Consider the following 25,035-nt stretch of genomic DNA (forward strand, 5'->3'; position numbering starts at 1 on the left):
AAGCACTGTTACACATTAAAAAAAGAGAATTCCAATATGTCAAAATATCCATCTTTTCTTAAATAGTTGGCCAAAATGTCCATCCCCCCCTGTCTTCATGGGTATCTATTTCAGAGGTATTCCTTGTTTTCATGGGTATCTATTTCAGAGGTATTCCTTGTCTTCATGGGTATCGATTTCAGAGGTATTCCTTGTTTTCATGGGTATCTATTTCAGAGGTTTCCCTTGTCTTCATGGGTGTTTATTTCAGAGGTTTTCAAATTGCATTGGTTTGTTGACGTTTTAATTTGGAAATTTCAGATTTGTATTGTTCAAGAGAAATTTGACATATGATTTGAGATATGAATTCATGGTTTGTTAGAACTAACACAAGTTGAACAACATAGTTGTGCTATTTTCAATACATGGTAAGAAAACAATGATAACATTTTAAAGCTTAATTTTTTTACTAACAATTCAATGTCTTATTTTTATACAAAAAAAAAAGATACAACAATTTTTGTTTGACAAGTACTCTTAATATAACTCTGATAATGATTTATTTTTATTATAATTTATTTTCACTAACCAATCTATTTCGTTTTATTTCAATGAACAAGCATCAGTCTTTGTAAGAATCTGGCAGTGTAGAATTATGGTATTAAAAAACCTACCACTTTAATGTTGTAATATGACTGCTGGTATCTAATTTTGGTAAAAGAGTTGTTAAATCATTGAAAGGCACTGCAAATAAACATTTCAAGGGCAGATAACTCCATCAAAAACCTAAATTTTCCAACAGTCTAATAAAAAAAAATTCCAAACATATCCAGTGTTGCAAAGGTCAAATAATGGTCATTTAAAAAAGAGAAGACTTCTTTAAGTGAAATTATAATGTCAGTTTGCCTGAATCTTACAAACACTGGTACATAAATATCAAATAGTGTGAGCTTAGAAGAAAATACATTTATTCTCAAACCATATTCATTGCACACCTCTTCTTTGCACCTTTCTGACCACTTAAATACCAGCAAAGACATTCATGTGCCATTCTTAATATATCATCTAGAAACTTAATATATGACAATCTGTCAAATCTGGAGGAACACTTACATTCCTGACTTTCTGGACAAACTGATAATCAAAAAATGATGCATATTATTAAGTAGACTCATGAATAGCATTTGTCTTCACACAGTATTACACTGGGAGACAACAATAAGAGATTCTACAACAATCTTTATATGAAAATAATAAAAAAAAATTCATCTTTCAAAAAAAAAAAAACATCCCTGACAAACAATTATATATATATTACAACAATTATAATTTCCCTCTATACAACAGGAATGAGAATACTGGAATAATAGTTCAACAAAAATTACTGTAGAACAACTTATTTTTATGAGCGATTTTATGAGGAGAAAAAAATTGTGAAAACATGAAGTTGAAGGCATTGTTCTGGTAGGCATACCCAAATTTTTCAGGAAGGCGCAGGCATTGTTGTGCTAGGCAAACCCCCACCTTTACAGGAAATTGCAGGCACTGTTGTGCTAGGCATACCTCTGACTTTTACATGAAGTTGCAAGTACTATTGTGCTATGCATACCCTCAACTTTTACAGGAAATTGCAGGCACTATTGTGCTAGGCATACCCCAACTTTACAGGAGGTTGCAGGCATTGTTGAGCTAGGCATACCCCTGACTTCTACAGGAAGTTACAAGTACTATTGTGCTAGGCATACCCCTGACTTCTACAGAAAGTTGTAAGTACTATTGTGCTAGGCATACCCTTGACTTACAGGAATATGCAGGAACTATTGTGCTAGGTATACCCCAACTTTTACAGGAAATTGCAAGCATTGTTGTGCTAGGCATACCCCCAACCTTTACAAGAAGGTGCAGGCATTGTTGTGCTAGGCATACCCCCAACTTTACAGGAAATTGCCCGGCATTGTTGTGCTAGGCATACCCCCACCATTACAGGAAATTGCAGGCACTATTATGCTAGGCATACCCCTGACTTTTACAGGAAGTTGCAAGTACTATTGTGCCAGGCATACCCCAACTTTTACAGGAATTTGTAGAACTATTGTGCTAGAAATACCCCCAACTTTTACAGGAAATTGCAAGCATTGTTGTGTTAGGCATACCCCCAACTTTTACAGGAAGTTGCAAGTACTATTGTGCCAGGCATACCCCAACTTTTCCAGGAATTTGTAGAACTATTGTGCTAGACATACCCCCAATTTTTACAGGAAATTGCAAGCAGTTGTGTTAGGCATACCCCAAACTTTTACAAGAAGTTGCAAGCACTATTGTGCTAGGCATACCCCCAACTTTTACAGAAAATTGCAGGCATTGTTGTGCTAGGTATACCCCTGACTTCTACAGGAAGATGCAAGCATTGCTGTGCTCGGCATACCCCTGACTTTTTATAGGAAGTTGATATTGAATAGCAACTTAAATCTCGTACAACATAAGCCCAATTTCTATAATGCTATATGCGAAATTCATTAAAAGGGAGCCAAGATAAATTTAACAAAACCACAACAGATGGACAGGTGGACAAAGTAATTCTTATATACTACCCACCATGAATAAGTCTCTAAATAAAACAATATATGTACATCTTTCAGATGATCATGCAAAATTATATAGCAGATTGACACCCTAAAGTGCAAAAATATGTATCCATGGAAATAAACTGGTTGACAGTATTACTGAAAAATTAACCATTAGAAACTTTAACTTGTAAAACATAAAACATGAAATGCTTTATTCTCCAACTGATGTAGAGTATAAGGAAAAGCTATTATCAATGAAGTTATAATTATTAAACTTTATATATCAGTACTGTGAAAGTATGGTCATTAACATCTCTTGTTAAGATGGTGAACAAAACAAACAGTGAAAAAAAAAAGCCTTTGTAGAATGTTAACCTCTAAATGATTCATGTAAATGAAATGAAAAATACCAAATGAAATAGTGAAATAAAGCTATCATTTTCTAGGAAATATTTCTCAAAAATACAGACCAAGAGAGAAAGTCCGAGAGTGAAATTACCGAATTTATTTCACAGTGTGAATTATCAAAATTTATTTCACTGGGAACATTCAATAAAGCACTACTATCTACATAATAAATCATTTTACATATGAGTAAAGCATGATATAATCATCATATTTTTCAGTTTACATATGGTTCTTAAATGATTTGCATATGATCACTATACATGTATTATTCACTAAAAGATTATCATTAAATGTGTGCAAACTAATTTCTACACATGAGAATCAGACAATTATCATTTGTAATTTAGCATATGTCAAATAATAACCATATGAAGCACTATGTAGTGCATTCATTCAAGTGTGACTTTTGCTTGCTTCTCTGACTGTTCAGTTATGTAGGAAAAATCATCTTCAGTTCATGAAGTTTTCTCCAGAGTAACATTAACAAAAAGCATTATAATCAGAATATTTCATTGTTAGCATATTTAAATTTGTGATTATTTAAGCTTACAATTATTAATAAGGTTAATCATTTAAACTGAAACATAAGGAAAATAAAGGTACATAAAAAATTTAACACTCAATACATTACAAAAAAATACTTTCAACCACTGAAAATATTCATGTATTGTAATGCAGTGGCAAAAGGTATAACTTAAGCATTAAGCGTTAAAAACTTAACAGAAATCTTTTATTTTTTTTTTGTTTAGATACTAATTCAAGTATAAACTTCAATTGCTTTGGTAAACTGTATGATAACACTTCAAACAGAGGTTCTACGTCAAACGAATTTCTTGCTATCTTAACAACCATGTTGTATACTGCAATAATTAAAAGCAGCAACTGATTAACATCCAAACCAAAACACTTTGATTTAACCATGTAAATGAACAAGAGGCTCCACCTGGGTAGGTTTTTGCCTTTCAAGGGCAATTTTGTCTCAAAAGAATACTTTAGTAGGACTTATCATAAGGATTATTTAATCAATTGAAAGTTTCTTTCTATCTATTAAGTTTTCAAGATATTGGCTGAAAACTGCAAAAAACATCAATTTTTGCCTTTCAAGGGCAATAAGTCTAACAAGGGGTCGTTGGCCTTATCATAAGAATCTTTTCAGCAATTGAAAGTTTCTATCCATCATAGATTTCAAGATATTGGCTGAAAATTGTAAAATCACATCATTTTCTGCCTTTCAATGGCAACGACTTGAACAATGAGTTGTCCGACATCTTTGATCCAAGCCTTGTCATAAGAATTATTTCAGCAATTGAAAGAATTTGGCTAAATCTAACTGTTTGAAGATGTACAAGAAAATTTCTGACTGAGCCCATTGTTCTATTTTCAGTTATGGTGGCCTCGTTTTTCAACAGATCATAACTCCCCACAACAGATGTATGGAGAATAACTTGATTGAATATTCATACTAAGTTTGACAGTCATTGGTCTGATAAATTCAGGGGAAAAGATTTATGAAAGAAATAACATAAAAAAATAGGGAAAAAATGTTGGAAAAGGGCAACTCCAACATGGCTTAACAGATTAAAACGAAAAGTTGACCACAGATAGATCTCATCGTGCTGAACACTTTTAAGAATTTGGCTAAACACACGGTTTTGGAGATATATGCAAGAAACTTCTGTCCAACCCATATATTATATTTTCTGTAACAACGGGCATCCTTTTCAAGGAATAAAAAATCTCCACCACAGTTCTATGCAGGATACACCAAGAAACATTCATACCAAGTTTAGTTCTAATTGGTCAAGTAGTGTCAGAGGAGAAGAGTTTTGAAAAATTGTTAACGGCGAACCCCAAGTGATGGAAATAGCTCAGATGGCCTTTGGCCAGATGTGCTATTAAAATACAATTTGACTACATTTGATGTATTCCTGAGACACAACAAAAACTATCTTCTGACTCCTCATGTCACATGTATAATATCCAAACAGAAACCATCCTCTAGATCTAATTCATTAGGTGTTTCATCACTTGTAATGTCCTCACCATCAAACTGCAGTCGTAATTTAGCAGGATCAGAGTCCGTTTGTAAAGCATACTTCCTAATTATTTCACCAAAGCTTTGATACTGTAAGTAAATATTTGTAGTCACAATTATTGAATGAAAAAAAAAAGACCTCTTTTTAACTCCTACAAAACTTGCCAAAAATGTAATTTATTACTAATATTTTGGCAACAACCAGCAAAATTTCTTCCAAAAACCAGTACTACAATACCAATCATGATAAACTTAAGTTGGATTATTTCCCATTACAAGTTGCTTGTTTTATGTATAGTTTCATATGAATCTTTAAAAATTAAAAGGTTATTAAAATCCATGAAATAGAAACCCAATTAATATGATCTTCATCCACAGGCACCTTAACATAATCTTGCTTCATAACATCTCAATATATCCATGGAATAATTTAGCAGGAGTTTCCCTTACAAGGTACATAAAAGGACTGAAAGACAGACAAAGAAAGAGCCTTACTGTCTCCTTAATACAGCAAAACTTAATGAGGGAGGGTGTGTGTGTGTGTGTATAGAAATCATGTGCATGACAAAAAGGTTTGAAAGCTCCATTAAATAGAAGAACTGCGTTCAATTTCAACTGATCAATCCCTATATTTGATCCACTTAACTTAAAATGATTAGGTCTTTAAGGAACATCAAACTCCTGCTAATGAAAGTTCTATGAAGACTCATAAATGGAGACCTAATTGATGACAGGAAATCAATTTTAATACTACTCTATGTTCTATATGTACATGCAACAGTTCCCTAAACCCTTGACCCTTGACCTTCAAATTGTACATGTCTTTCTGTCACTAACATTACATCAGTATAATAAGTTGGTTTTTTTTAACCAGTCTTTTGATATACTATATGTTTACCTTAGATATTTTAAATTCTTGTTTATGCTTTATTCTTTTACTTTGAACAAACAGGGAGATTGCATCACTACCATCACTAAAGCTTTCTTCTAAAAAAGATCTGTCTCCTTGACTGACATGACAATCTAAAATTCATATAGATTCTTTATTAAACTTTGTAACTCACAAGTTTATAAATCAAATGGAAAGTATAACAAGTATTCAGCACGCCCTAAAAGTAGATATGCAATATGTGATATACCTTTAGTTATTATATACCTATCTTACTTATGTAAATCATACTACATCCTATTTACACCATTGTATAACTGATTACTCCATACATGTTTTAACCTAACTATTATGGTTTAAATTTGTGAATCCCAATGACTCTTGAATGTGTACATAATGACCTAAATGTAGAATCTTTTTTCCTTGATAAGAGAAACGAAAACCCTCTTTAGGTCACAGTTAACCAAAAAGCCATGAAAAGCTGGGGAACAGCTTGAAATATCAGCAGAGGTCAAACAAAGAACAGCAATTATAGCAATGAATATCTTTGACAGAAAATTTACATTGATGTTGATTATAATAATAAATTCAAATTGAGATTTATAATTGTAAAATTCATATCCTGCTATCCAGATTTAATATTACAAGTAAAAACATAACAAATTATTCAAATGAAGGTCTAATATTAAACACAACTTTTGAGAAGATGATTTATCTATTTCATAAAAAACTTACGTTACATTTTTGTATGATTTTGCTTATCTGTATGATGGGGAGATAAATTCATCTCTGTATCGAACTAAATTTCTATGAAGATTTTTTGGAAATCCTTCAGTGGTAACTAGGTAAAATCTATTTTTATCTTAGTGTCCAGGTCAAATGTACACACAGGCCGGTGGTGTGATTGAATTGTCTAGGTCAGATTGTTTAAAAGTGCACAGTTAGCATACGTTGTTTCATTGATAGAGCTATCTTAGTTTCAACGTCATTCTGCAACTATTGTTATAATCGGTGGATGGATTTTCCTTTTAAGGTCATTTGAATATTATTCATTCAAATATTTTCATCCATTAGGGATGGATTTTCCTTCATTTGCATATCATATTGCTGCTTCTGTTTTTGGAAGAATTGTTTTATCAAATCACCAGTGGTCAACACAACACAAAATCGTACAATATCTGTTAGCTGTATTGTGATACACATACATACATAAAATCTACATGCCACTAAATTTTGATGAGGCATAGAGAGTTTTTCTCACTTACAAATAATATCAGCTGTAGTCAGACCAAGGCTCTTTGGAGAATCATGAGAGTATATTGTTCTATCATTCAATAACATTATAATTTTACTGCTCTGTACATTTAACTTTTCAGCCATTTCCCCAATAATGTTCTTAAATAAGTCATCCTGCAAAAAACAAAAGGCTCAGTTTGTGTACAATGCCTGTACCATTTTATGACAAAAAGCTGTTCAAAGTTTTATAACTCCAGAATGATTAATAGGAGGCAATCTTTTTGTCACAGTCTTGAATTAAATATTCTTCTACAGAATAACTAAAAATTCTACATTTCTTTAATAAAAAAAATCAAAATGATTGAAAGAAACTTTCATCAAAGAAGCACTTATCAAAAGGAAGTCATTCTTTCAATGATAATTATACATATAATTTAAAGCAATTTTTACCTAAATTTGTTCACATTTTCTTTAAGATTTTCATGAAAAACAAAGAGGAAGAGAGACTATTTTTATCACTTTAAAATCTTCTCCACAGACCTATAATATACACATGTATGTACCACTGCACTAGCTTATAGGCTCTGCTATACAGAATGTGAAAAGATTCACTGGGCGTGAGCACTACTCTGTCAAGCTGTTTCCCATGTACTATACTAGTCAGTATAAGGAGTTGAGGTTTAGCACTGAGTGTGGTTGAAGTCTGTAGAGGAGATTGACCCTTTCATAGTCTCTATCAAGTGATTAGGGTGGTTTTATCAATCTGATTAAAATTAAATCTTTGACAGTGCTTTTCTCAAAAGAGACAAAGGAAGGCCTGAAAAATCATTTTTGATTGGCCTGAACCAGTACCTGTCTAACAGGGAATCTGTAAGTTTCATTGCCATATTTAATTCTGGTTGTAATGGTATCATCACTATCATCTCCAATGTAAACAACATCATCATCTTCTGGAGTCCGCAGTCTGTCTGATATTAAGTGTTCCTTGGCATCACATATATTGCTATAATATAAATCGTTTATAAGTATCTATTCAAACAAGACATAGGTGTCTTAAAGAGTTTATAATGCAACAACCACATTCTACCAAATAACTCTGTCCTTACAATATCTTCTCATAACTCATCAACATTGATCCAGCTAAAAAATTAGGATAAAGGACAACTACCATTGTACTACCATTGTACTAACCCATAAATACTTCAAAATCTGTCATTTAAGTTGATAGTTTAATTTTGTTTTTTTTTCATTTTCTACTGTAATTGCTTTTCCGAATCACAAGGAATGCATTAATACTAGCTGTACTTCCTTAAGCACCATCCCTTGTTGTCTCTTACAGATAAAAAACTAAATAGTGTCAACAGGATCAATTTCAATATTGATGATTTTATAAGTTCCTCCTATACTGGATAACAATGTGTATTATTCCGTGGTCTCAATGTATGACAAAGTACACTATCATACGAATTATCAATCCTATTATACATGACAGTACAAAACAAACAAACTTTTGTTGTATGTCTGTATATTTAATCATCAAGGTTGTTTTACCATTGCTTTTGTGGGTCATTATTGGTAAAACAATACTTTGAACTTACAGGTATATATTTTACATTAAGATTAACGATAAACACTTTTGTAACTTGCTATTTCTTGATTCAAGTTAGTATTTCCATGTTAGAAAAACTAAAAAAAAAGTATAAACAAAAAAGACAAATTTTTCATAATTGTCTGAAGGACAAACAGTCATTGCAACCCATTGTTTAAGGCTTGCAGGGACACTGATCAAAATATATATATTGCTGTCTTGATTGCATGTATTAAGAACAAATGGATGTATACAGGATACATAGCCCTTGTGTGACAGTCTATTACCTGAGGACAAAAGCAAATTAAAGGAGACCAGAAATGTCCTGAAGATGATAGTAGTTAACAATAACAATGTCTTTAGCAAAATCAGGGATAATCTCCAAATTAACAAAATTCAATTATGGAACACTATTTTTTTGGCATTTCTATTTCCTTTTGCTGCCATGGATTGTAGTGAAAGAGAGGCCAATTATAACATCAGATCATGCTTTATACCTTAAAGCTTTCTTCAGTTTCTTAGACATTTTTGTTCTCTTTATCATTGTTGTCTGTACTGTTGGAGGAGATGGAGGTCTGAGGGGTGGTGGTGTGGGGGATTTAACTAAATCAGCTGTGGTCTTTGCCATCTTGGGAGTACTGAAAAACAGAATCAAAGAAACATGGAACTTATTATTCCAAAATACATGTTAGACTTACCGGTATACAGCTAACTAACAGACATACAGACAATAAAATCCATTGTTTATGACTCATAAAAAATGAGAGTTTATACTTCAGTATCTAAATAATACATTGTGAAGCCTAAACTCAATTGACTTGAGAACATATAAAGAAATTCATATTTACCCATACTATATATGTAGATAAAATATTGTAACCCCCGACCAAAAAGTCAGAAAGAAAACAATACAAGTTATTCTGACAATGATCAAATGTCTTACCACAAAAGTTCATCATCATCCTCAAGTATAACCTCAGCATCTCCAGCACCATTTCCAATAACATTTTCTTTCTGAAGCCTTCCATCTCTGTTACTATGGTTACAGTTATCTTCATCAGTGGAGACTTTCTCTGTGTGGGGTCTCTTTATTGAATCTGAAACACACAAAATTTGCAGCACTTCACATTATACTGGACTGAAAAGCTAGTGTTATACACAATTAAGTTAAAAATCAATCACTACGCAATTTATTTACATAAATGTAGTTAAGTTTGCATTAATGAGTAAATGAATGTCAATGCAGCTTGATACACGTATAAAGGAGCTGTCACAGGATTAACAGCACACACATTGTACATATATTTAATTATATGCCAATAGAATACACTGTTTTGCCTTGGAAAGTAGAATCGCTAGACCAAAAATTATCTTAACGGAAACATACTCTCACTGGTTAAGTTTTTACAACAGAAAAGTTTTTTTTTGTATAAATGCAGCATGTTAGACTTTTTCATAAGCTTAGAAGAACAAGTTAAGAGGTGAAATGGGATATGATATTCTGATATGTCCGAAAGACTGTAATTCACTTTGTCACGGTTGCTGTTGTGAATATTTTCATTCATCCTATCATTATAAGCTATAACATTCTAAGAGTGAGCAAAATCTCGATCATTGACAGTGTAAGGCAGGTGTTCTTTTTATCTAAGCCAAGACAGAACACATTACATAGGGATATTTCATTCAGTCTTTTCAGTAAGGCTATTGCTGGAAACAGATGGTCACTAAGACAGATCTGACTGTACATTTATGGTCCTAATAGACCATACAAAGGAAGTCATCATGTTAAGCTAACTTTGTGGCCAAACTATTAGTAGGATGGCAGAGGTTTAAAATGTCTTCAAATAACGAAGTTCAATGCACCAAAATATAATACGGTTATATTTGGTATCATTTTTTTTAGCTCAATCATTCTTCTTTCAAATCAGAATTGTCGTAAAACATATTGTGGTCACAAATTGTAAAATTATGTGTGTTGTGAGGGCGTCCTATTTTCCTTCACAAATACAGGCTGTTAAAAAGTCAATCTTGATTATGAAAACGTAAAAAAAATTGTAAATGATCTAAGTGTCTTTCAAAGTAAGCATTAAGGATTACATGAAGCTGGATTTTTTAATTATATATTGTCATGCAAAAAAATATCGACAGTTTTGCAAACCATACTTTTGTGCTAATTTTAAGCCACTTTCATCAATGGTATGAAACTCATGCACATTTATTGACCACAGTGGGTTTAAATGTATATATTTTGTACCCAGGTTCCTTCTGAATGAACTATCACTTTTTTTGTAATGATAAGAAGTATTTTTAATTAGTAAACAAAAAGGTCAATATAGGTGGTATAAGCTACCTCTTAATTGCGGAATTTCTCGCGCTCCGTGTATACTCTAATATATTGTGGCCTGTCAATAACTAGTACGCTAAGTCAAAATCACACTCTTGTGTTGTTGCATTTTACTTATGACATGTTGTGTACTATTTATTCTGCTGGAATTATTTTAATTAGTTTGCAAGAAATCTTAGATAGAATTTTGTATTGGTGTTCTTATTTGGATATCCGCTTGTTTTTTTCAAGTGACATTTATAAGACTTGGAGTAATCTGAGTATGATATGTTTTAATTCCGGATTATAATAGACTATAGGTCAACGTGCATGGTCATTCAAACTTTCAATGTCTAGGAACCCCCTTTCTCTATAAGACAAGACAACTTTATTGATAACCTCAGACACAATAGGTGTACAAGAGGACACCATCATATCATACAAATCACACAACCACACATACAATAATAACAAAATATAAAAATAATGCACAACACAGTATCAAGATATAAAGTATCTAACGGATGAAAGGTTGGTTTCCACAGCAATTTAGTAAGATTTAATATAATACATTTTTTTTGTACCTTGTGAAGAACATGGACTCAATATACAACAACTGTATATTAAATTAGGGCTAAATTAATATCACGACTTTTGTATGCAAATTCTTATTTGCATTTATAACTGTATAATAAACCATGATTCAAAATCTTGGCAATTTAAAAATTCTCTGTCGCTTATGCATGCAGTAACCAAGCATGATACAGTGGATTCCACTTAATCACATACCTGTTAATTGCATATTTCTGTTTTTGCATAGAAACACAAAAAACCAGTTCCCATCTCATGATCCATGTAAAAAAATCTCTTATTTGCATAACATAAGACCAAAAATTAAAAAAGTCCTCTTAACTGCATAATTCATTTTCAAAATTTACTCAAAAATGTACCTAAATGGGTAAAATAACAATAGTACATCATAAGTGAAATACCTCAGTGTTTTTACAACATTTTCTCTCTCGTTTGAATAGACACTAAGACACGAATCTAATTAAACATGAGAAAAGAATATATCCCACTCAAACATTGAAAATATTTGGTAAAATCCCACGAAAATGATCATTTCATTCAATTGCATATTCCTGTTAATTCCAAAGTTTATTTTCTTACAGATTACTTAATTTGATTAACAGGAATCCACTGCATACCTCAGCGAACAAATGCTGTACATTTGGTTTACCTGCCAGAATGTTCAATACTTTTACTCGCTTTTAATTTATGACAGCTAAACTCTGTTAAGAACCTATTCTTTCGACACACGGGTACTATTAGTAACATTTATGTTTTTATTTTAAAGAAAGTATTCCAAGGCAATGGCTAATAATATTTCAAACTGAAAAAAAAAAAAAAAACATGCCGCTGACACAAATAATCAAACTGGTCAGAAAAAGTGTTTAAGCAGTATAGTGTTTGTCACATTTCATGACCTTTCAAAAACCTGGTACCACAATACAATGGAATGAAAGTCTTTTTGTTTCTTTCTATTGGCTTGTACTAGCATTTTTATAATGAATATCGACGATATGGAGTAAAACAAAAAACTAATACGAAATCAATTAGGATACAATCATGCACTGTTTTGTTATGTGCAATAAAATCAATTTTAACCGAAAAAGAAGTGTTATTTCTGCTTTTTTTCTTTCAATTGCATTTATTGCATTATTGGTATTGTCTTTTTTTTTCCAAAATTAATACATACTTTCTGTTACTCAACAAAATGATAGGTTTCATTGTAGCCAGGACAACAAGTAATTATTGGCAGGTTCGCTGAGGCTCTTTTGAGTGATTAAGACTCCATATTCATCGCAAATTTTGTCAAGAACTTAGAAGATTATACAAAACTTAGATGTACTAAACAGTTTTACTTAGTATTATATGATTATCTTTGCAAATATACAAAACATTCACAAAATGGATCAATTTGGAACTTGTATTTGAACTAATGGAGAAATGAGACTATCAAACCTGCTATTCAAATACAAAATTCGATATTTTACTGCAAATATTAGGTATTAAAAAAAATAATTTCAGAATGTGTTTTTTTACATATTTACTTTCTTATTTTACATTTTGATACCTCAAAGGTCAAGGTCAGCCTTTCATTATGAACTGCTAAAATTTGAAAGTTTCTGGCATGTTTACCAAAAAACTGCTGCATATGGCACTATTTGCTAGTTTTTCTTAAATACAGCTATTGGTTCTTGTATGAGATGGAATTTGAACTGATCTGATGAAAAAAGTTTGGATTTTTTCTTAACAGCAAAGGGAAGAAAGTCTACAAAAATGATATAACATTTTTTTCCTTAAAATCATGATTGATGTTTGACCCCATTTTGTAAGAGACGTGACTATAATCGTATGACATTGATATTTTGATTAGCTTTCATCGATATATATAATTTATCTGTATTATATTCCGGTGCATTAAATTCTAAAAAATCGATAGCTTGCTATCCTACTATATACTTTGTTAGATAATGGAGGTCATTATGTGAAGCTGACTTAGTAATAATGACCAAACTATACCTTGTTTGATAATGGAGGTCAGTGACAGTGAACCTGAACCAAAAAACTTGGAGACTTTAGTAGAATAGACAGCTGCATGATCAGACACTTCTTTGATTTCTTCTGATTCAGCTTTTTTTAGTCTGGCTGCCAGTCCTCTTCTTCTTCCAGACTTAGATTTTGTTAACTTCACTGGTGAGTCCTCGCTGTCACTTGCATTCACACATTTTTTTACCGGACTAAAAGGATCTTCCTGGAAAAATTTAAGTACATGATAATTTAGCATTCATAAACATAAAAAAAAAAGAAAATATTGAATTAAAAAAAAAATAACAAGATAGTACATACTTTTCATGATATTTCCTGCTCTACAAACATACTGATATACATGTACATGTACATAAAATTGTCAAATATAAAAAGTTCCACTATTATATCAATATTAAGACCTTTGAGATCCAAAAAACTTGTTTTCTATCAATTCAATGTCTGATTACAAACTGTAATGATCATCTCAAATTTATATGAACTATGGTACTGCAAGGATACAGACTGCAGCCTACAACATGGTGGCATTAAATAACGGTATGTATCCATGTACCTACTGGTATAAAGGATACAGAGTACAGCCTACAACATGGAGGCATTAAATAACGGTAGGTATCCATGTAACTACAGGTATAAAAGATAGAGTACAGCCTAGAACATGGAGGCATTAAATAACAGTATGTATCCATGTATCTACAGGTATAAAGGATACAGAGTACAGCATTTAAATAATGGTAAGTATGTCTGGACTTGCATCACTGTATATATCATATATTTGTTAGCATATTAAATATCTTCAATAAGTATGTACACACTAAACTAGTTAAAAATATAGCGTGGCAAATTTCCTAAAGTAATGTACTTATCAGAGGATATATTACTGAGAAAATGGTTAAGTTCAACATGCTAAAATGTAGAAAAAATTAATAAAATGTGCCGAAATAGGTGTACATATTGTTACAGCTACATTATTAGTAACATTAGAATCAAATACATAGGTAGATCTAAATCCAAAAATAAAATGTAAATAAGGAATACTCTTAACTACCAAAATTGGAGACCAAATCCATCACCAAAAAGTTCTACCAAGTGAATGGAATGAAGCCTCAGTGTTTAAGCTCTTTTGAATGTTATGATACTGCTGAGTGCAATTTTCAGAAAATAATCTATGATATAAATTGGGTCAGACAGATCTGACTACTCTGCTGTTAAATACAGGAACAGCAGCAGTGGCAATGATCAAATGGTTGCTAAATACAACAAGAGGTTGCATGCAACATCAAGCTTAGAATACCCCCACTACTTATACTGAGAATGTTGAGCTTAGAATATCTCCCAATGCATGTATTGAGAATGTCATGCTAATAATATCCCCTACTACATGTATTGATAAGTTGAGCTACAAATACCCCCACTACACGTATTGAGAATGTCAACATAAGTATACCCCCACTACATGTAATGAGAAAATTGAGTACATCGAGCTAAGAATACCCCCACTACATGTATTGAGAACGTCAATCTTAGAATACCCATCCCCCCATTACATATATTGAGAACATTGAGCTAAGAATACACACACTAATTAGAACTTAAATGAATGAACAAACTTATTTTGTGGAATGTCCAGCATTTGTTGGGGCTTCTATTTAGAACTTTGATGAATGAACAAATTTATATTGTGGAATGTCAGCATCAGTAAGGGGGTTTCTTTTTCAAATAGTTATACAACGAAACTGTTTGCTTCTTTTTTCTTTTAAGGAATTACTGCCTGTTTCTAGCTGTAGTAATTTCTAAAAAAATATATACATTTTAGAAGCGTTTTCTTATTACATGTACATACAATGATTTGTTGATCACCTTCTTTTTTAGCATTAGATTAATACATTTTTGTCATCATTGTGATTTCAAAATAACTGTTTTAGACAGAATTAAAACAGGGTGGTGATATGTTTGTCAGCCGTCAGTCTGTTTTTCTAAAGTTGTTAATGTTGTCACTTTTGAAACAATTGATAGCAATACTTTAATATTTTATAGGATGCACAATTCACAAGGTATAGATGTGCATCCTATGTCACAGCTTGTAGGCATTACTTCAAATCTAATCAACAGTGTGTGACATATGATTCATGTAGTTATTTTGTCATTACTTCTTTACATTTTCTTTAAAAACATATTGTAGGCAAATGTTAACTTGCATATAATTTGTTGATGTATGTTAATGGAAAATACTTACATGTACTTTTCATTTGACAATAACAGATGAAGATGAAGATTAAAAATGTGGCTGTATTGGGGTCTGATATCTATAATTTCATGAAAATTATGCTATATGGTAAAGCGTGACACACATTTTGAAAAATTCTATGCTTCCCATCCACTGGAAACATTTTTGGTATTTCAGACAGTCCTATAATTTGCAGCACAGAATATTAGGCAAAGTAAGTACAAAGTACTATACACTTATCTCTGACCCAATTACTTTGTGTTCATCGAGTTATTCAAAGTAACATAGCTTTTCTCACTTTCTTAAGATTTGGGAAAATAAATAGTCAGCCAGCTGTACCAGTATAAAATGATTATCTGTGCATAACAGTAAATAAGGGGTTTGTTTGTTTGGTGTATCAGCTATAAATGACTGGATGTCATGGACCATCAGTTGTATGTTGTTACTTAACTTTTAAGTAAGCTCATTGTGAACAGGGAGCAACAAGCAAAATCTACTTCACCTCACCATTGTGAACAGAGAGCAAAAGATAAAATCTGATTTCACCTCACCATTGTGAACAGAGAGCAAAAGATAAAATTTGATTTCACCACACAATTGTGAGCAGCAAGCAACAAGCAAAATCCACTTTACACTTTACATGACAATTTTATCATATTTAGCAGAGAGTACCAAGAGGTGAATCATTTTTTAAAAGGAGCTTACTATTCTCTTTAATATAGTTCACCTAGAAGGACAAATTAAACTTAAAAACAACACTTTACTGATGGCTTAATGTGGTAAATCAACCTAGCATAGATGTATTTGGAAGATAGCAAAAATATCACATACATTATTGTTGATTTATATTGCCCTTCTGAAAAGATTTTTCCTACAGATGACAAAAAAAAAAAAACTATACTTTTGCAGAAAAGATACACTGCCGCTCATTTACAGTGCTTAAAATCTTTTGACCATTGAACATATGTACATGTATAATATATGCCAAACTTAAAATATGTTTACAGGACAGGAAGTCTGGTAACAAGTGAATTTTACTGGACCTTCTTTGCTTTTACATAACCTGCTGTCTTGGAAAAGAGTAATCAAGGGAACCAAGATTCTAGCCAAAATCATAAGAATGTACATGTAATCCAGGGACAAAGACCACACATGGAAAACAGACCCACACAACAAAGAACATAAAATAACCATAATAATACATACAAAGCAATTCAGACTCCCCTAAAAACTGGAACCATGGACCAAGTGTATCGATAGGGTAAGCGTCTTCTGCTTTTTTAGAAACACCCACAGGATTCCTCATTAAAAAGTCAAGTCCAGGGTAGACGAAAGAGAAAAGGAAAACTATGACAGGTTGAACAAATCAGTTTTCAAGGTACTGATGGATCCATACATTGTAATGATCTACCAGTTCATGATGACGACCATATAACTTCTGTAGTGATGACTTAAATCTTGTAGCAACAAGACCCTGTTCCAGAAGCATCACTGTAAGAAGTGTACTGTGGTACAAAAATGTCTACATAGTTATGGCAAGCTCTGGTATAACATATGAGTTGCGATATGAAAACTCCAAACACAGTTGCTGAAGGGATGTTGCCAAAGATGGACGGAAAGTTGACATTATGGAATGAAAAGTCATTGTGTTTGTCGTATAGTTTGATCAGTAGTTTTCCTTTACTATCAACCTCTAAGTGTAGGTCAAGATATGAGACTGATTTCGCAGTGTCAGTAGTGTATATATATATAGCTGAAACTGAGATCAAAGGATCTGGTTAAACTATGTTCCTTCCCTTTGGATATGATCAGATATAAAGTCAGCCTAATAAGTGTTAATGAATAGGCAGCCATTAGAGGAGAACAATTTGTTCCCATTGGAATGCTGACCATTTGTTGAAAAACGTATCCACCTCAATGGACAAATATGTTGTTGATAAATATTCCACCATTTTGAAAATATCTTTTGGTGTATTAGGAGGATGATTTAGAATTGTTTTTTACACAGTATGAACAATCTCTGCCATTGAAGTAATGAAGTAATACATAATGTATTAAGGTACACCATCTTTTTTGGAGTAACAACAATGTATAATTTTTTGAGCCAGGATTTTAACATTGTATGGTGAATAAAGTATAAAGAGTTGAAAAATCATAAGTTTTAGAAAATAACAAAAAATGCCTTAATGTAATTTTAAGTTAGTTCTAAATCAAAGTTATGTTTGTTTTCCTGATACATACCTACCCATAAAAAAATGGCCTACCCTAAAAAAATCATTTTTATCTTTCAGCCAAAATTGTATTCTTCATCTTTAAAAGAGTAATCAAGGGAACTAAAGTTATAGCGGTAATCAAAAGAATGTAATCCAGGACAAAGACCAGACACGGAAAACAGACATACACAACAAAGAACATAAAGTAACTAAAATCATACATACAAAGTAACAAAAGTAAATGAGCAACTCGGACTCCACTAAAAACTGGGAGCATGGACCAGGTGCACCAGTAGGGTAAGCGTCCTCTGCTTCTCTAGAAACACCAGCAGAGTTGCTCATAAAAAGTCAAGTCCGGGGTAGACAAACGAGGGAAGGAAAACTATGACCCATTGAATAAATCAGTTTTCATGGTGCTGATGGATACACCATAACGATCCACGAGTTCATGATAACGACCATAAAACTTCTGAAGTGATGATTTCAATCTTGTAGCAACATAACCCTGTTCCAAAAGCCTATTTGTTAGAGTTCTAGCGTGATACAAAAAGTCTGCGTAGTTTCGGCAAGCTCTGGCATAACGTATGAGTTGTGATATGAACACTCCATACGCAGGTGCCGAAGGGATGTTGCCACAGATGAAAGGAAAGTTGACAATTCTGAATGAAAAGTCATCACGTTTGTCGTAAAGTTTGGTCAATAGTTTTCCTTTACCATCGATTTCTAAGTGTAGGTCAAGATATGAGACTGACTTCACAGTGTCTGTATTATCCTTTATCTCAAGTTCTTTTGGGTAGATGCGATGTATCAAATCCCCGAAATTAGGATTGTTTAAAGATAATACGTCATCTATATAGCCGAAACTGAGATTGAAGGATCTAGCCAAACGATATTCTTTCTTTCTGATCAGATCAGCTATAAAGTCAGCCTCATAAGAGTGAAGGATTAGGTCAGCAAGTAAAGGAGCACAATTTGTTCCCATTGGAATGCCGACCGTTTGTTGAAAAACATGTCCACCACACTGGACAAATATGTTGTCAATTAAAAATTCCAGCATTTTGTAAACATCTTCCTCTGTATATTTGGAAGATGATTTGGAATTATTTCTTACAAAGTATGAGGAATCTCTACCATAAACTATATATTTGTATCTAGGTGTACCATCTTTTTTGGAAAAAACAACGATGTATAATGTTTTTAAGTAGGGATTTTAACTGAGTATGGGGAATAGAAGTATACAGTGTTGAAAAATCATAGGTTTTAATGCTATTATATTCAGATAATAGTCTTGAACTGATTGTCTCCAAAAGATCTTTCGAATTTTTCAGGATCCACATTGAATTAATACAACTACGGGAGTAACAAGTGTTGTGGTAGGACTGTAGACCCTCTTTGATAGAAGTTAAAAGTTTTGAAAGAAGTTTGGTGGTACATTTTGCAGATCCAGCTATGAAACGTTGTTTGTATGGATTCTTGTGAAGTTTAGGAATCCAGTACATAGACGGTAAATCACAATCATCGTCCTTGGTAGAGAGACCAAAAGAGGATAGCACAAATTTATGGTTTTCCACAATCTCTTCTTTGGAGAGAGTGGTAGCAGTGTAGGTCTTATCACTGCTATCACTTTCTACGTCTACCTCTGATAATAAACATTGGATATAAAACATTTTGCAGACAAAAACCATGTTGTTTTGGGCTTTGTCTGCTGGTACGACAACATATTTTGTCATGTATAGTAGACAATTAAAAAGATATTAAACACTGCTATTGATCATTTAAAATCTGGGTTTAGGAGTCTGAATTTTAAAATAAAATGAATTGCCTACCTATCTACCCACAATAAACATTATGAGTTGGGTACAATATGTACTGGTATACTACATGTAGGATCTAACAACACTCCATTCTACTTTCTGTTATGATGACCTTTTCAGAATTTCAGTTTTTTCCTTTGAATAATGCTTTCAAAATCATCAAAGATGAAATCCAATTGGCTGATGAGAAAGGTCATCAGAACAGAATCAGAAGTAGAATGGAGTGTTGTTAGATCCTACATGCAGTGACTGAAGGGCACAATTGATAGGTCTAATTTAAATTACAAAAAATGTAGATTGGGACTGCCCCAACCTTGAATTTTGAGCTTAACCCTTAAATTTTAGAAAATTTATAACAAAACCAAATTTTATAACCAAAAACATGTAAATATTGAGTAAGAAATTTTTATTTTGAAGCAAAATATAAGCTAAGACTATCAAATCAGATTTACAGACCTCTAGAATCTATGAAAAACCTTGATTAGATATTTCAAAGACTATCAACATGGAACATAGAATTATAGGTTGATTTGCCCCGCCCATGAATATTTATTTGTGGTGATCCCTGAAAAAAAAATATTGTTAATTTTTCAAAGCCATGTAATTTATACTTAAAATTAAAAATACTCGGTAGGAAATTACTTTCACAAATTTTAGAGCAGGAGATCGCCCTTCTCAAACATTTCTAGAAGTGGCAGATTTGCCAAGTTTTTGTTTTCCCAACATGTTTTGACAAGAATCACAGTATTTCATGATAATTTTTTGCTGAAAATTCAAATAATACAGAAAAAGAAGAATGTAGCTACTTTTATGGGGGCATGTAAGAGGAGATTGTTGAATTTTTCATTAAATATATTCCTTACTTATTCAAGAACAGAAATAAAATGAAATAGTTTTGTTAATGGAAATAGTAATCATAAATTATACGTATATGTACAATGTATCTATAAGAAATTACAAAATATAACAAGAACAAGTACATGTATGGTGTATATCTCAAAGAGACAACAAACCCACTTGGATAAAAATGAGATGAAAATGTCAGCCCAAGACCAACCACTGGTCTTCAATGAAAGGCAAGGAAACCTCATACCACAGGGCAGGCTACAGCTGCATCATTACACATAGGTACAGCTAAAGAGTTGCACATATATACTCAAGTAACATAAACATAATTTAAAGGTGAAAACAAAACATAGACATACAGAGGCCAGAAATTCCTGACTTGGGACAAGTGTAAAAAATTATGGTGGGGTTAAAGTACATTGGCATGATCACAACCTTCCCCCTTTAAAATATGGCCACTTTGGAAAAAATATTACACAACTGAACACACCTAAAAATCAGTTCAAAAAGGTTTAAGTTCCTTTTTACAACAGAAATAAAGAAACTGAATGTAAATTATACAAATGCATGAACTAAGCACTTAATTGACATACCAGCTCCAGTCCTGTTTAAACCTACATAAAGTTATGTCCCTATTATGTGTAAAATCAATCCCAACTCTTCTCATTGCAGGATAGAGAATCAGGGTATATCATAAGTCATACAATGAGGACACAACTCATGTCATGTCAAAAGTGCTTTTAAATATAGTGTTTTAATTTCTATGTAAAAGCCCTATGAGCAAATCAGTGTAAATACCAAAAAAATGTTATCCTTAACGGTCTGACAACAATATGACAACTATATCCCTATGAGCCTATTCAATGGTTTTGTTTTCTTATTGGATGAGTGTGACTTTCGAGCTTCCTGTGCTATGTGTAAAATATGACAGTAAAAAAGAGTGAGAGATACTTGCACATACATGTATTAATCATTTACAAGTACATCTCTATTTGAGAATACGCTCCTTGTATCAGTTGAAAAATTTTGTGAATGTTTTGACAAGCTTGTAATATTGAAAAACTTGATTTAGTAATTTCTAAGTTACAATGTATATAAAGATTCCTTTCGTTAAAATCCGAAACATTGTTACAACATGAGCAAATCAAACCAGTTGTGAAATGTAAATGCCATATGATGGTGACCAACGATGTCACAATCCAAAAGGGAATAGATGACAATAGGGAATGAAAAGTCTTCTCTTTTATCGTAAATTTTAGGATTATGTTTACCATAATCAATATGAATGCCAAGAAACAAATATTCTTTATTATCACTACTTACTTTATTCAAAGACAGTTGTACAGGAAACATATCTTTAGTACAAGTATAGGGATCATTGTTGTTTAGAGCTAAAATATCGTCCAAATACAGACCCATCGAAACCTGCCGGACCGTCGGACCTGTCCAGTAAAATTGTCCCGGGTCCAGTAAATACATGTTGCTTGTCGGCCCGGGTGTCCGATGTTTTTTTCTTACGTTAAAGAAGATTTTCTCAAAACTGAAGTGGTTTTTGTGAATAATAAAACTAGAACGTTTTAATAATTATGTGAATTAGTCTACAGTCTAGCGAGATAGTCAATCAATTTGATTGTAAACAACAATATGTAACTTCCGGTTCATTCGCTACACGTCATTTCGTCCTTTGATATATCGTCCCTTCCGTTGTCTCGCTACTCGTTTACATGTGAAACATGCGGTCATTATATTGTCAAAATAATAATGAAAAAATAATAAAGTATATTTCTTTTATATCGAAATTGATAAAGATTAATAATTGAACATCTGATAAAACAAATTTTCATTTGACAATGATGATGATTATGAAGACAGTGAATGTTTTGACTATCAAGATGAAATGTTGAATTTTGAAATGATTATGTTTTATGCCAGAGATTGAGAATAGATTTTATAATTTAATAACAATACTTTATTTCAAATTTAAAAAATCAACAATATATAATACAAAGAACTCAAAACAAAGTACACATGTTTCGTTTATGAAGACTCATCAGATACACTCTAGCCAAAATGAATAATGGTGACAAATTAACAAATTCAAGAGCCCATACCCAGTAGTTTTAAAATCAGCTTGATAATAAAATGTACTTGGAGATTCCCACTCCCCATCAAAAATGTTAGCGTGTCGATAAATTGTTCAGAGTTTTTTCGGTCAGACAAATTGTCGTTCGGTCAGACAAGTCATCACCTTGTGTCTGACTGAATGTCAGATGTGCTTAAAAAAATTTCGATGGGTCTGCAAATATCTTAGAGTGTTATAAATTTTTTCTATCAAATGTTATATGGAAGAGTCTTCATTTATTTTTGAACAGTTTCATTACATTTTGGCTCTTGCAATAGTAGTCACCATCTGTTATTTATTTGATTGGCCCTTTTACAACAGTGTTAAGGAGTTAACTATACTATTACTAATGTATAACGGAGATCCTGATTTGTTTTCAAAATCATGAATCACATGATTACAATTACAAATAGGGACTATAAACAAAGCGACCTAGTGCTTCATTAAGAACAGATACTCAGTTTAAATAAAAAATACCCGAAGGTCTAGTAGTACGTGCATTGTAGAAATACGAATCAATTCTGACATAACTTAACAAAATTTGAGGATCACTAAGTTTATCAGCATTTTATCATTTTTTTATTAGTGCGAACTCAACCCATTCATTCAGCGGTTCAAGTTTCCCAGAGCTGATCACTCAATGTCACCATAGAATGTTGGTTACCGTTTCTACTTCAGTCATTGTAACAAATTTAAGTCCTTTCATCTGTTCATGACCCAGTGATCGTATTGTCCATAAACCTAAAAATAGCGCGCCCGAAATCAAAAAAACATAATCGGAAGGATATTCCGAATGTAAAATATATCCTAATGATCCAAACTACACATTAAAACTGTATTTGACTACAACGGACGGTATAATTTGAAACCCCCCCCCCCAAAAAAAAAAAAAAAATAAATAAATAAATAAATAAATAAAAATGTGACAACTTTATGGTATTTAGAGACATGAATTTCGATATGTTAGACAAAAATAAAAGTATTTTTTTAATGATTGTTTTAAAATTTTAATTCTGTTTGAAAAACATTGTCAAGAAAGCTATAAATGCTTCACCAAAAATTTAAACCTATAGTCTGCTAGATGTAAACAAATACTGAGGGAAAATGTTAACTCGAAAAGCTTGAATAAAATTGTTGAATCTTTATTTCATATATTTCATAGGTTTTACTAAACGAACTATCGGGACTTTTACGCCTAGAGGTTACAGACCACCAATTCAACCAATGAGCATTTGGAACGTACGCAAAAATAGTCCTACGCAGAAATTACCCCTGTTCCTCATAGTGCTGTGAAAAAAGTTCTCATCTTATTTAAAAAATTTAAACAGTTTCTGAAAGGAAAAACATTTCTGTACATTTTATAGGTGCATTTTGTTTCTTGTGATGTGAAGCCTAATCTCCACAATGATTTTTAAATATACCCCTATCTTGTGAAAACACTGGGATTTCCCATGCTATTTATAGACCCTTCACTTCCGGTGACCAGTACTGCACTGCAAGTCTGCTAACCCCACATGCCATTCTGAGGATTGTGAGCTGACATATGTAGAATCATGCTGATATATAGTCCTCTGCAGGTTAAAGTTAAGGTAAAGTCCAGAGAAGCCATTGAATATTGTGAAATTAGCATAGAAGCCTATGGAAAGTGGAATTAGTGGTTTTTAGCCTAGAGCCAAAAAGGGTTAAAAGTGTGTGAATAGATTGCAAGTAGGCACGTCAAAATTTAGAAAACGTATATAAAGAAATATGACAAGAACCCCAGCTAGCAAAAAAATATATATTAATGCCGAAAAGACTTGTAAAAGGGTTCTTGTCCAAAGCAAGGAGTTTCCAAACTAAAAAACGATATAGGGCTGAAATGGGTAGAAAACTCAAGAACGGAATTCCAGCCTCTTACGTTGTAGGAGTAGTGAAAAAAAAGAACAACCAAACATTTCTATGGACGTACTACTTTTTGACTTTTTCAAAGACTTAAACAGTAATTCGGTGCCAATACTGACGAAGAATCAGATCCACTTGTCACTGATGATATTGATTTAGATCAAACTAATGGTGAGTTGAACAAATATATAGAAAAAGCGAACATTTTTAAGTGCATTTGCAAAGTGAAAAACAACAAAGCTTCGGGTTAATATAAATTGTAAACAAAGAAGTACTTTAAAAGTACATCGCAAC

At 32.4% G+C, this 25,035-nt stretch overlaps 1 protein-coding gene across 1 annotated transcript; it reads right to left on the reverse strand.

Moving 5' to 3' along the window:
* Positions 1 to 531: 531 nt before the first annotated feature.
* On the reverse strand, positions 532 to 23,651 carry LOC148610999 (NFATC2-interacting protein-like). Its single transcript, XM_088591006.1, has 8 exons — positions 23,525 to 23,651; positions 13,612 to 13,843; positions 9,646 to 9,799; positions 9,200 to 9,340; positions 7,967 to 8,117; positions 7,144 to 7,288; positions 5,888 to 6,012; positions 532 to 5,079 (listed from the first exon to the last, which is right to left on the reverse strand). Exons 1-8 carry the CDS (start codon positions 23,564 to 23,566, stop codon positions 4,915 to 4,917), a joined length of 1,155 nt encoding a protein of 384 aa, XP_088447132.1. The 5' UTR covers positions 23,567 to 23,651; the 3' UTR covers positions 532 to 4,914.
* Between the last annotated feature and the right edge of the window lie 1,384 nt (positions 23,652 to 25,035).

This window comes from Perna viridis, chromosome 7 (assembly GCF_037379345.1).
Source record: "Perna viridis isolate PV_CMFRI_1.1 ecotype Kerala chromosome 7, ASM3737934v1, whole genome shotgun sequence".
Classification (NCBI taxonomy): domain Eukaryota; kingdom Metazoa; phylum Mollusca; class Bivalvia; order Mytilida; family Mytilidae; genus Perna; species Perna viridis.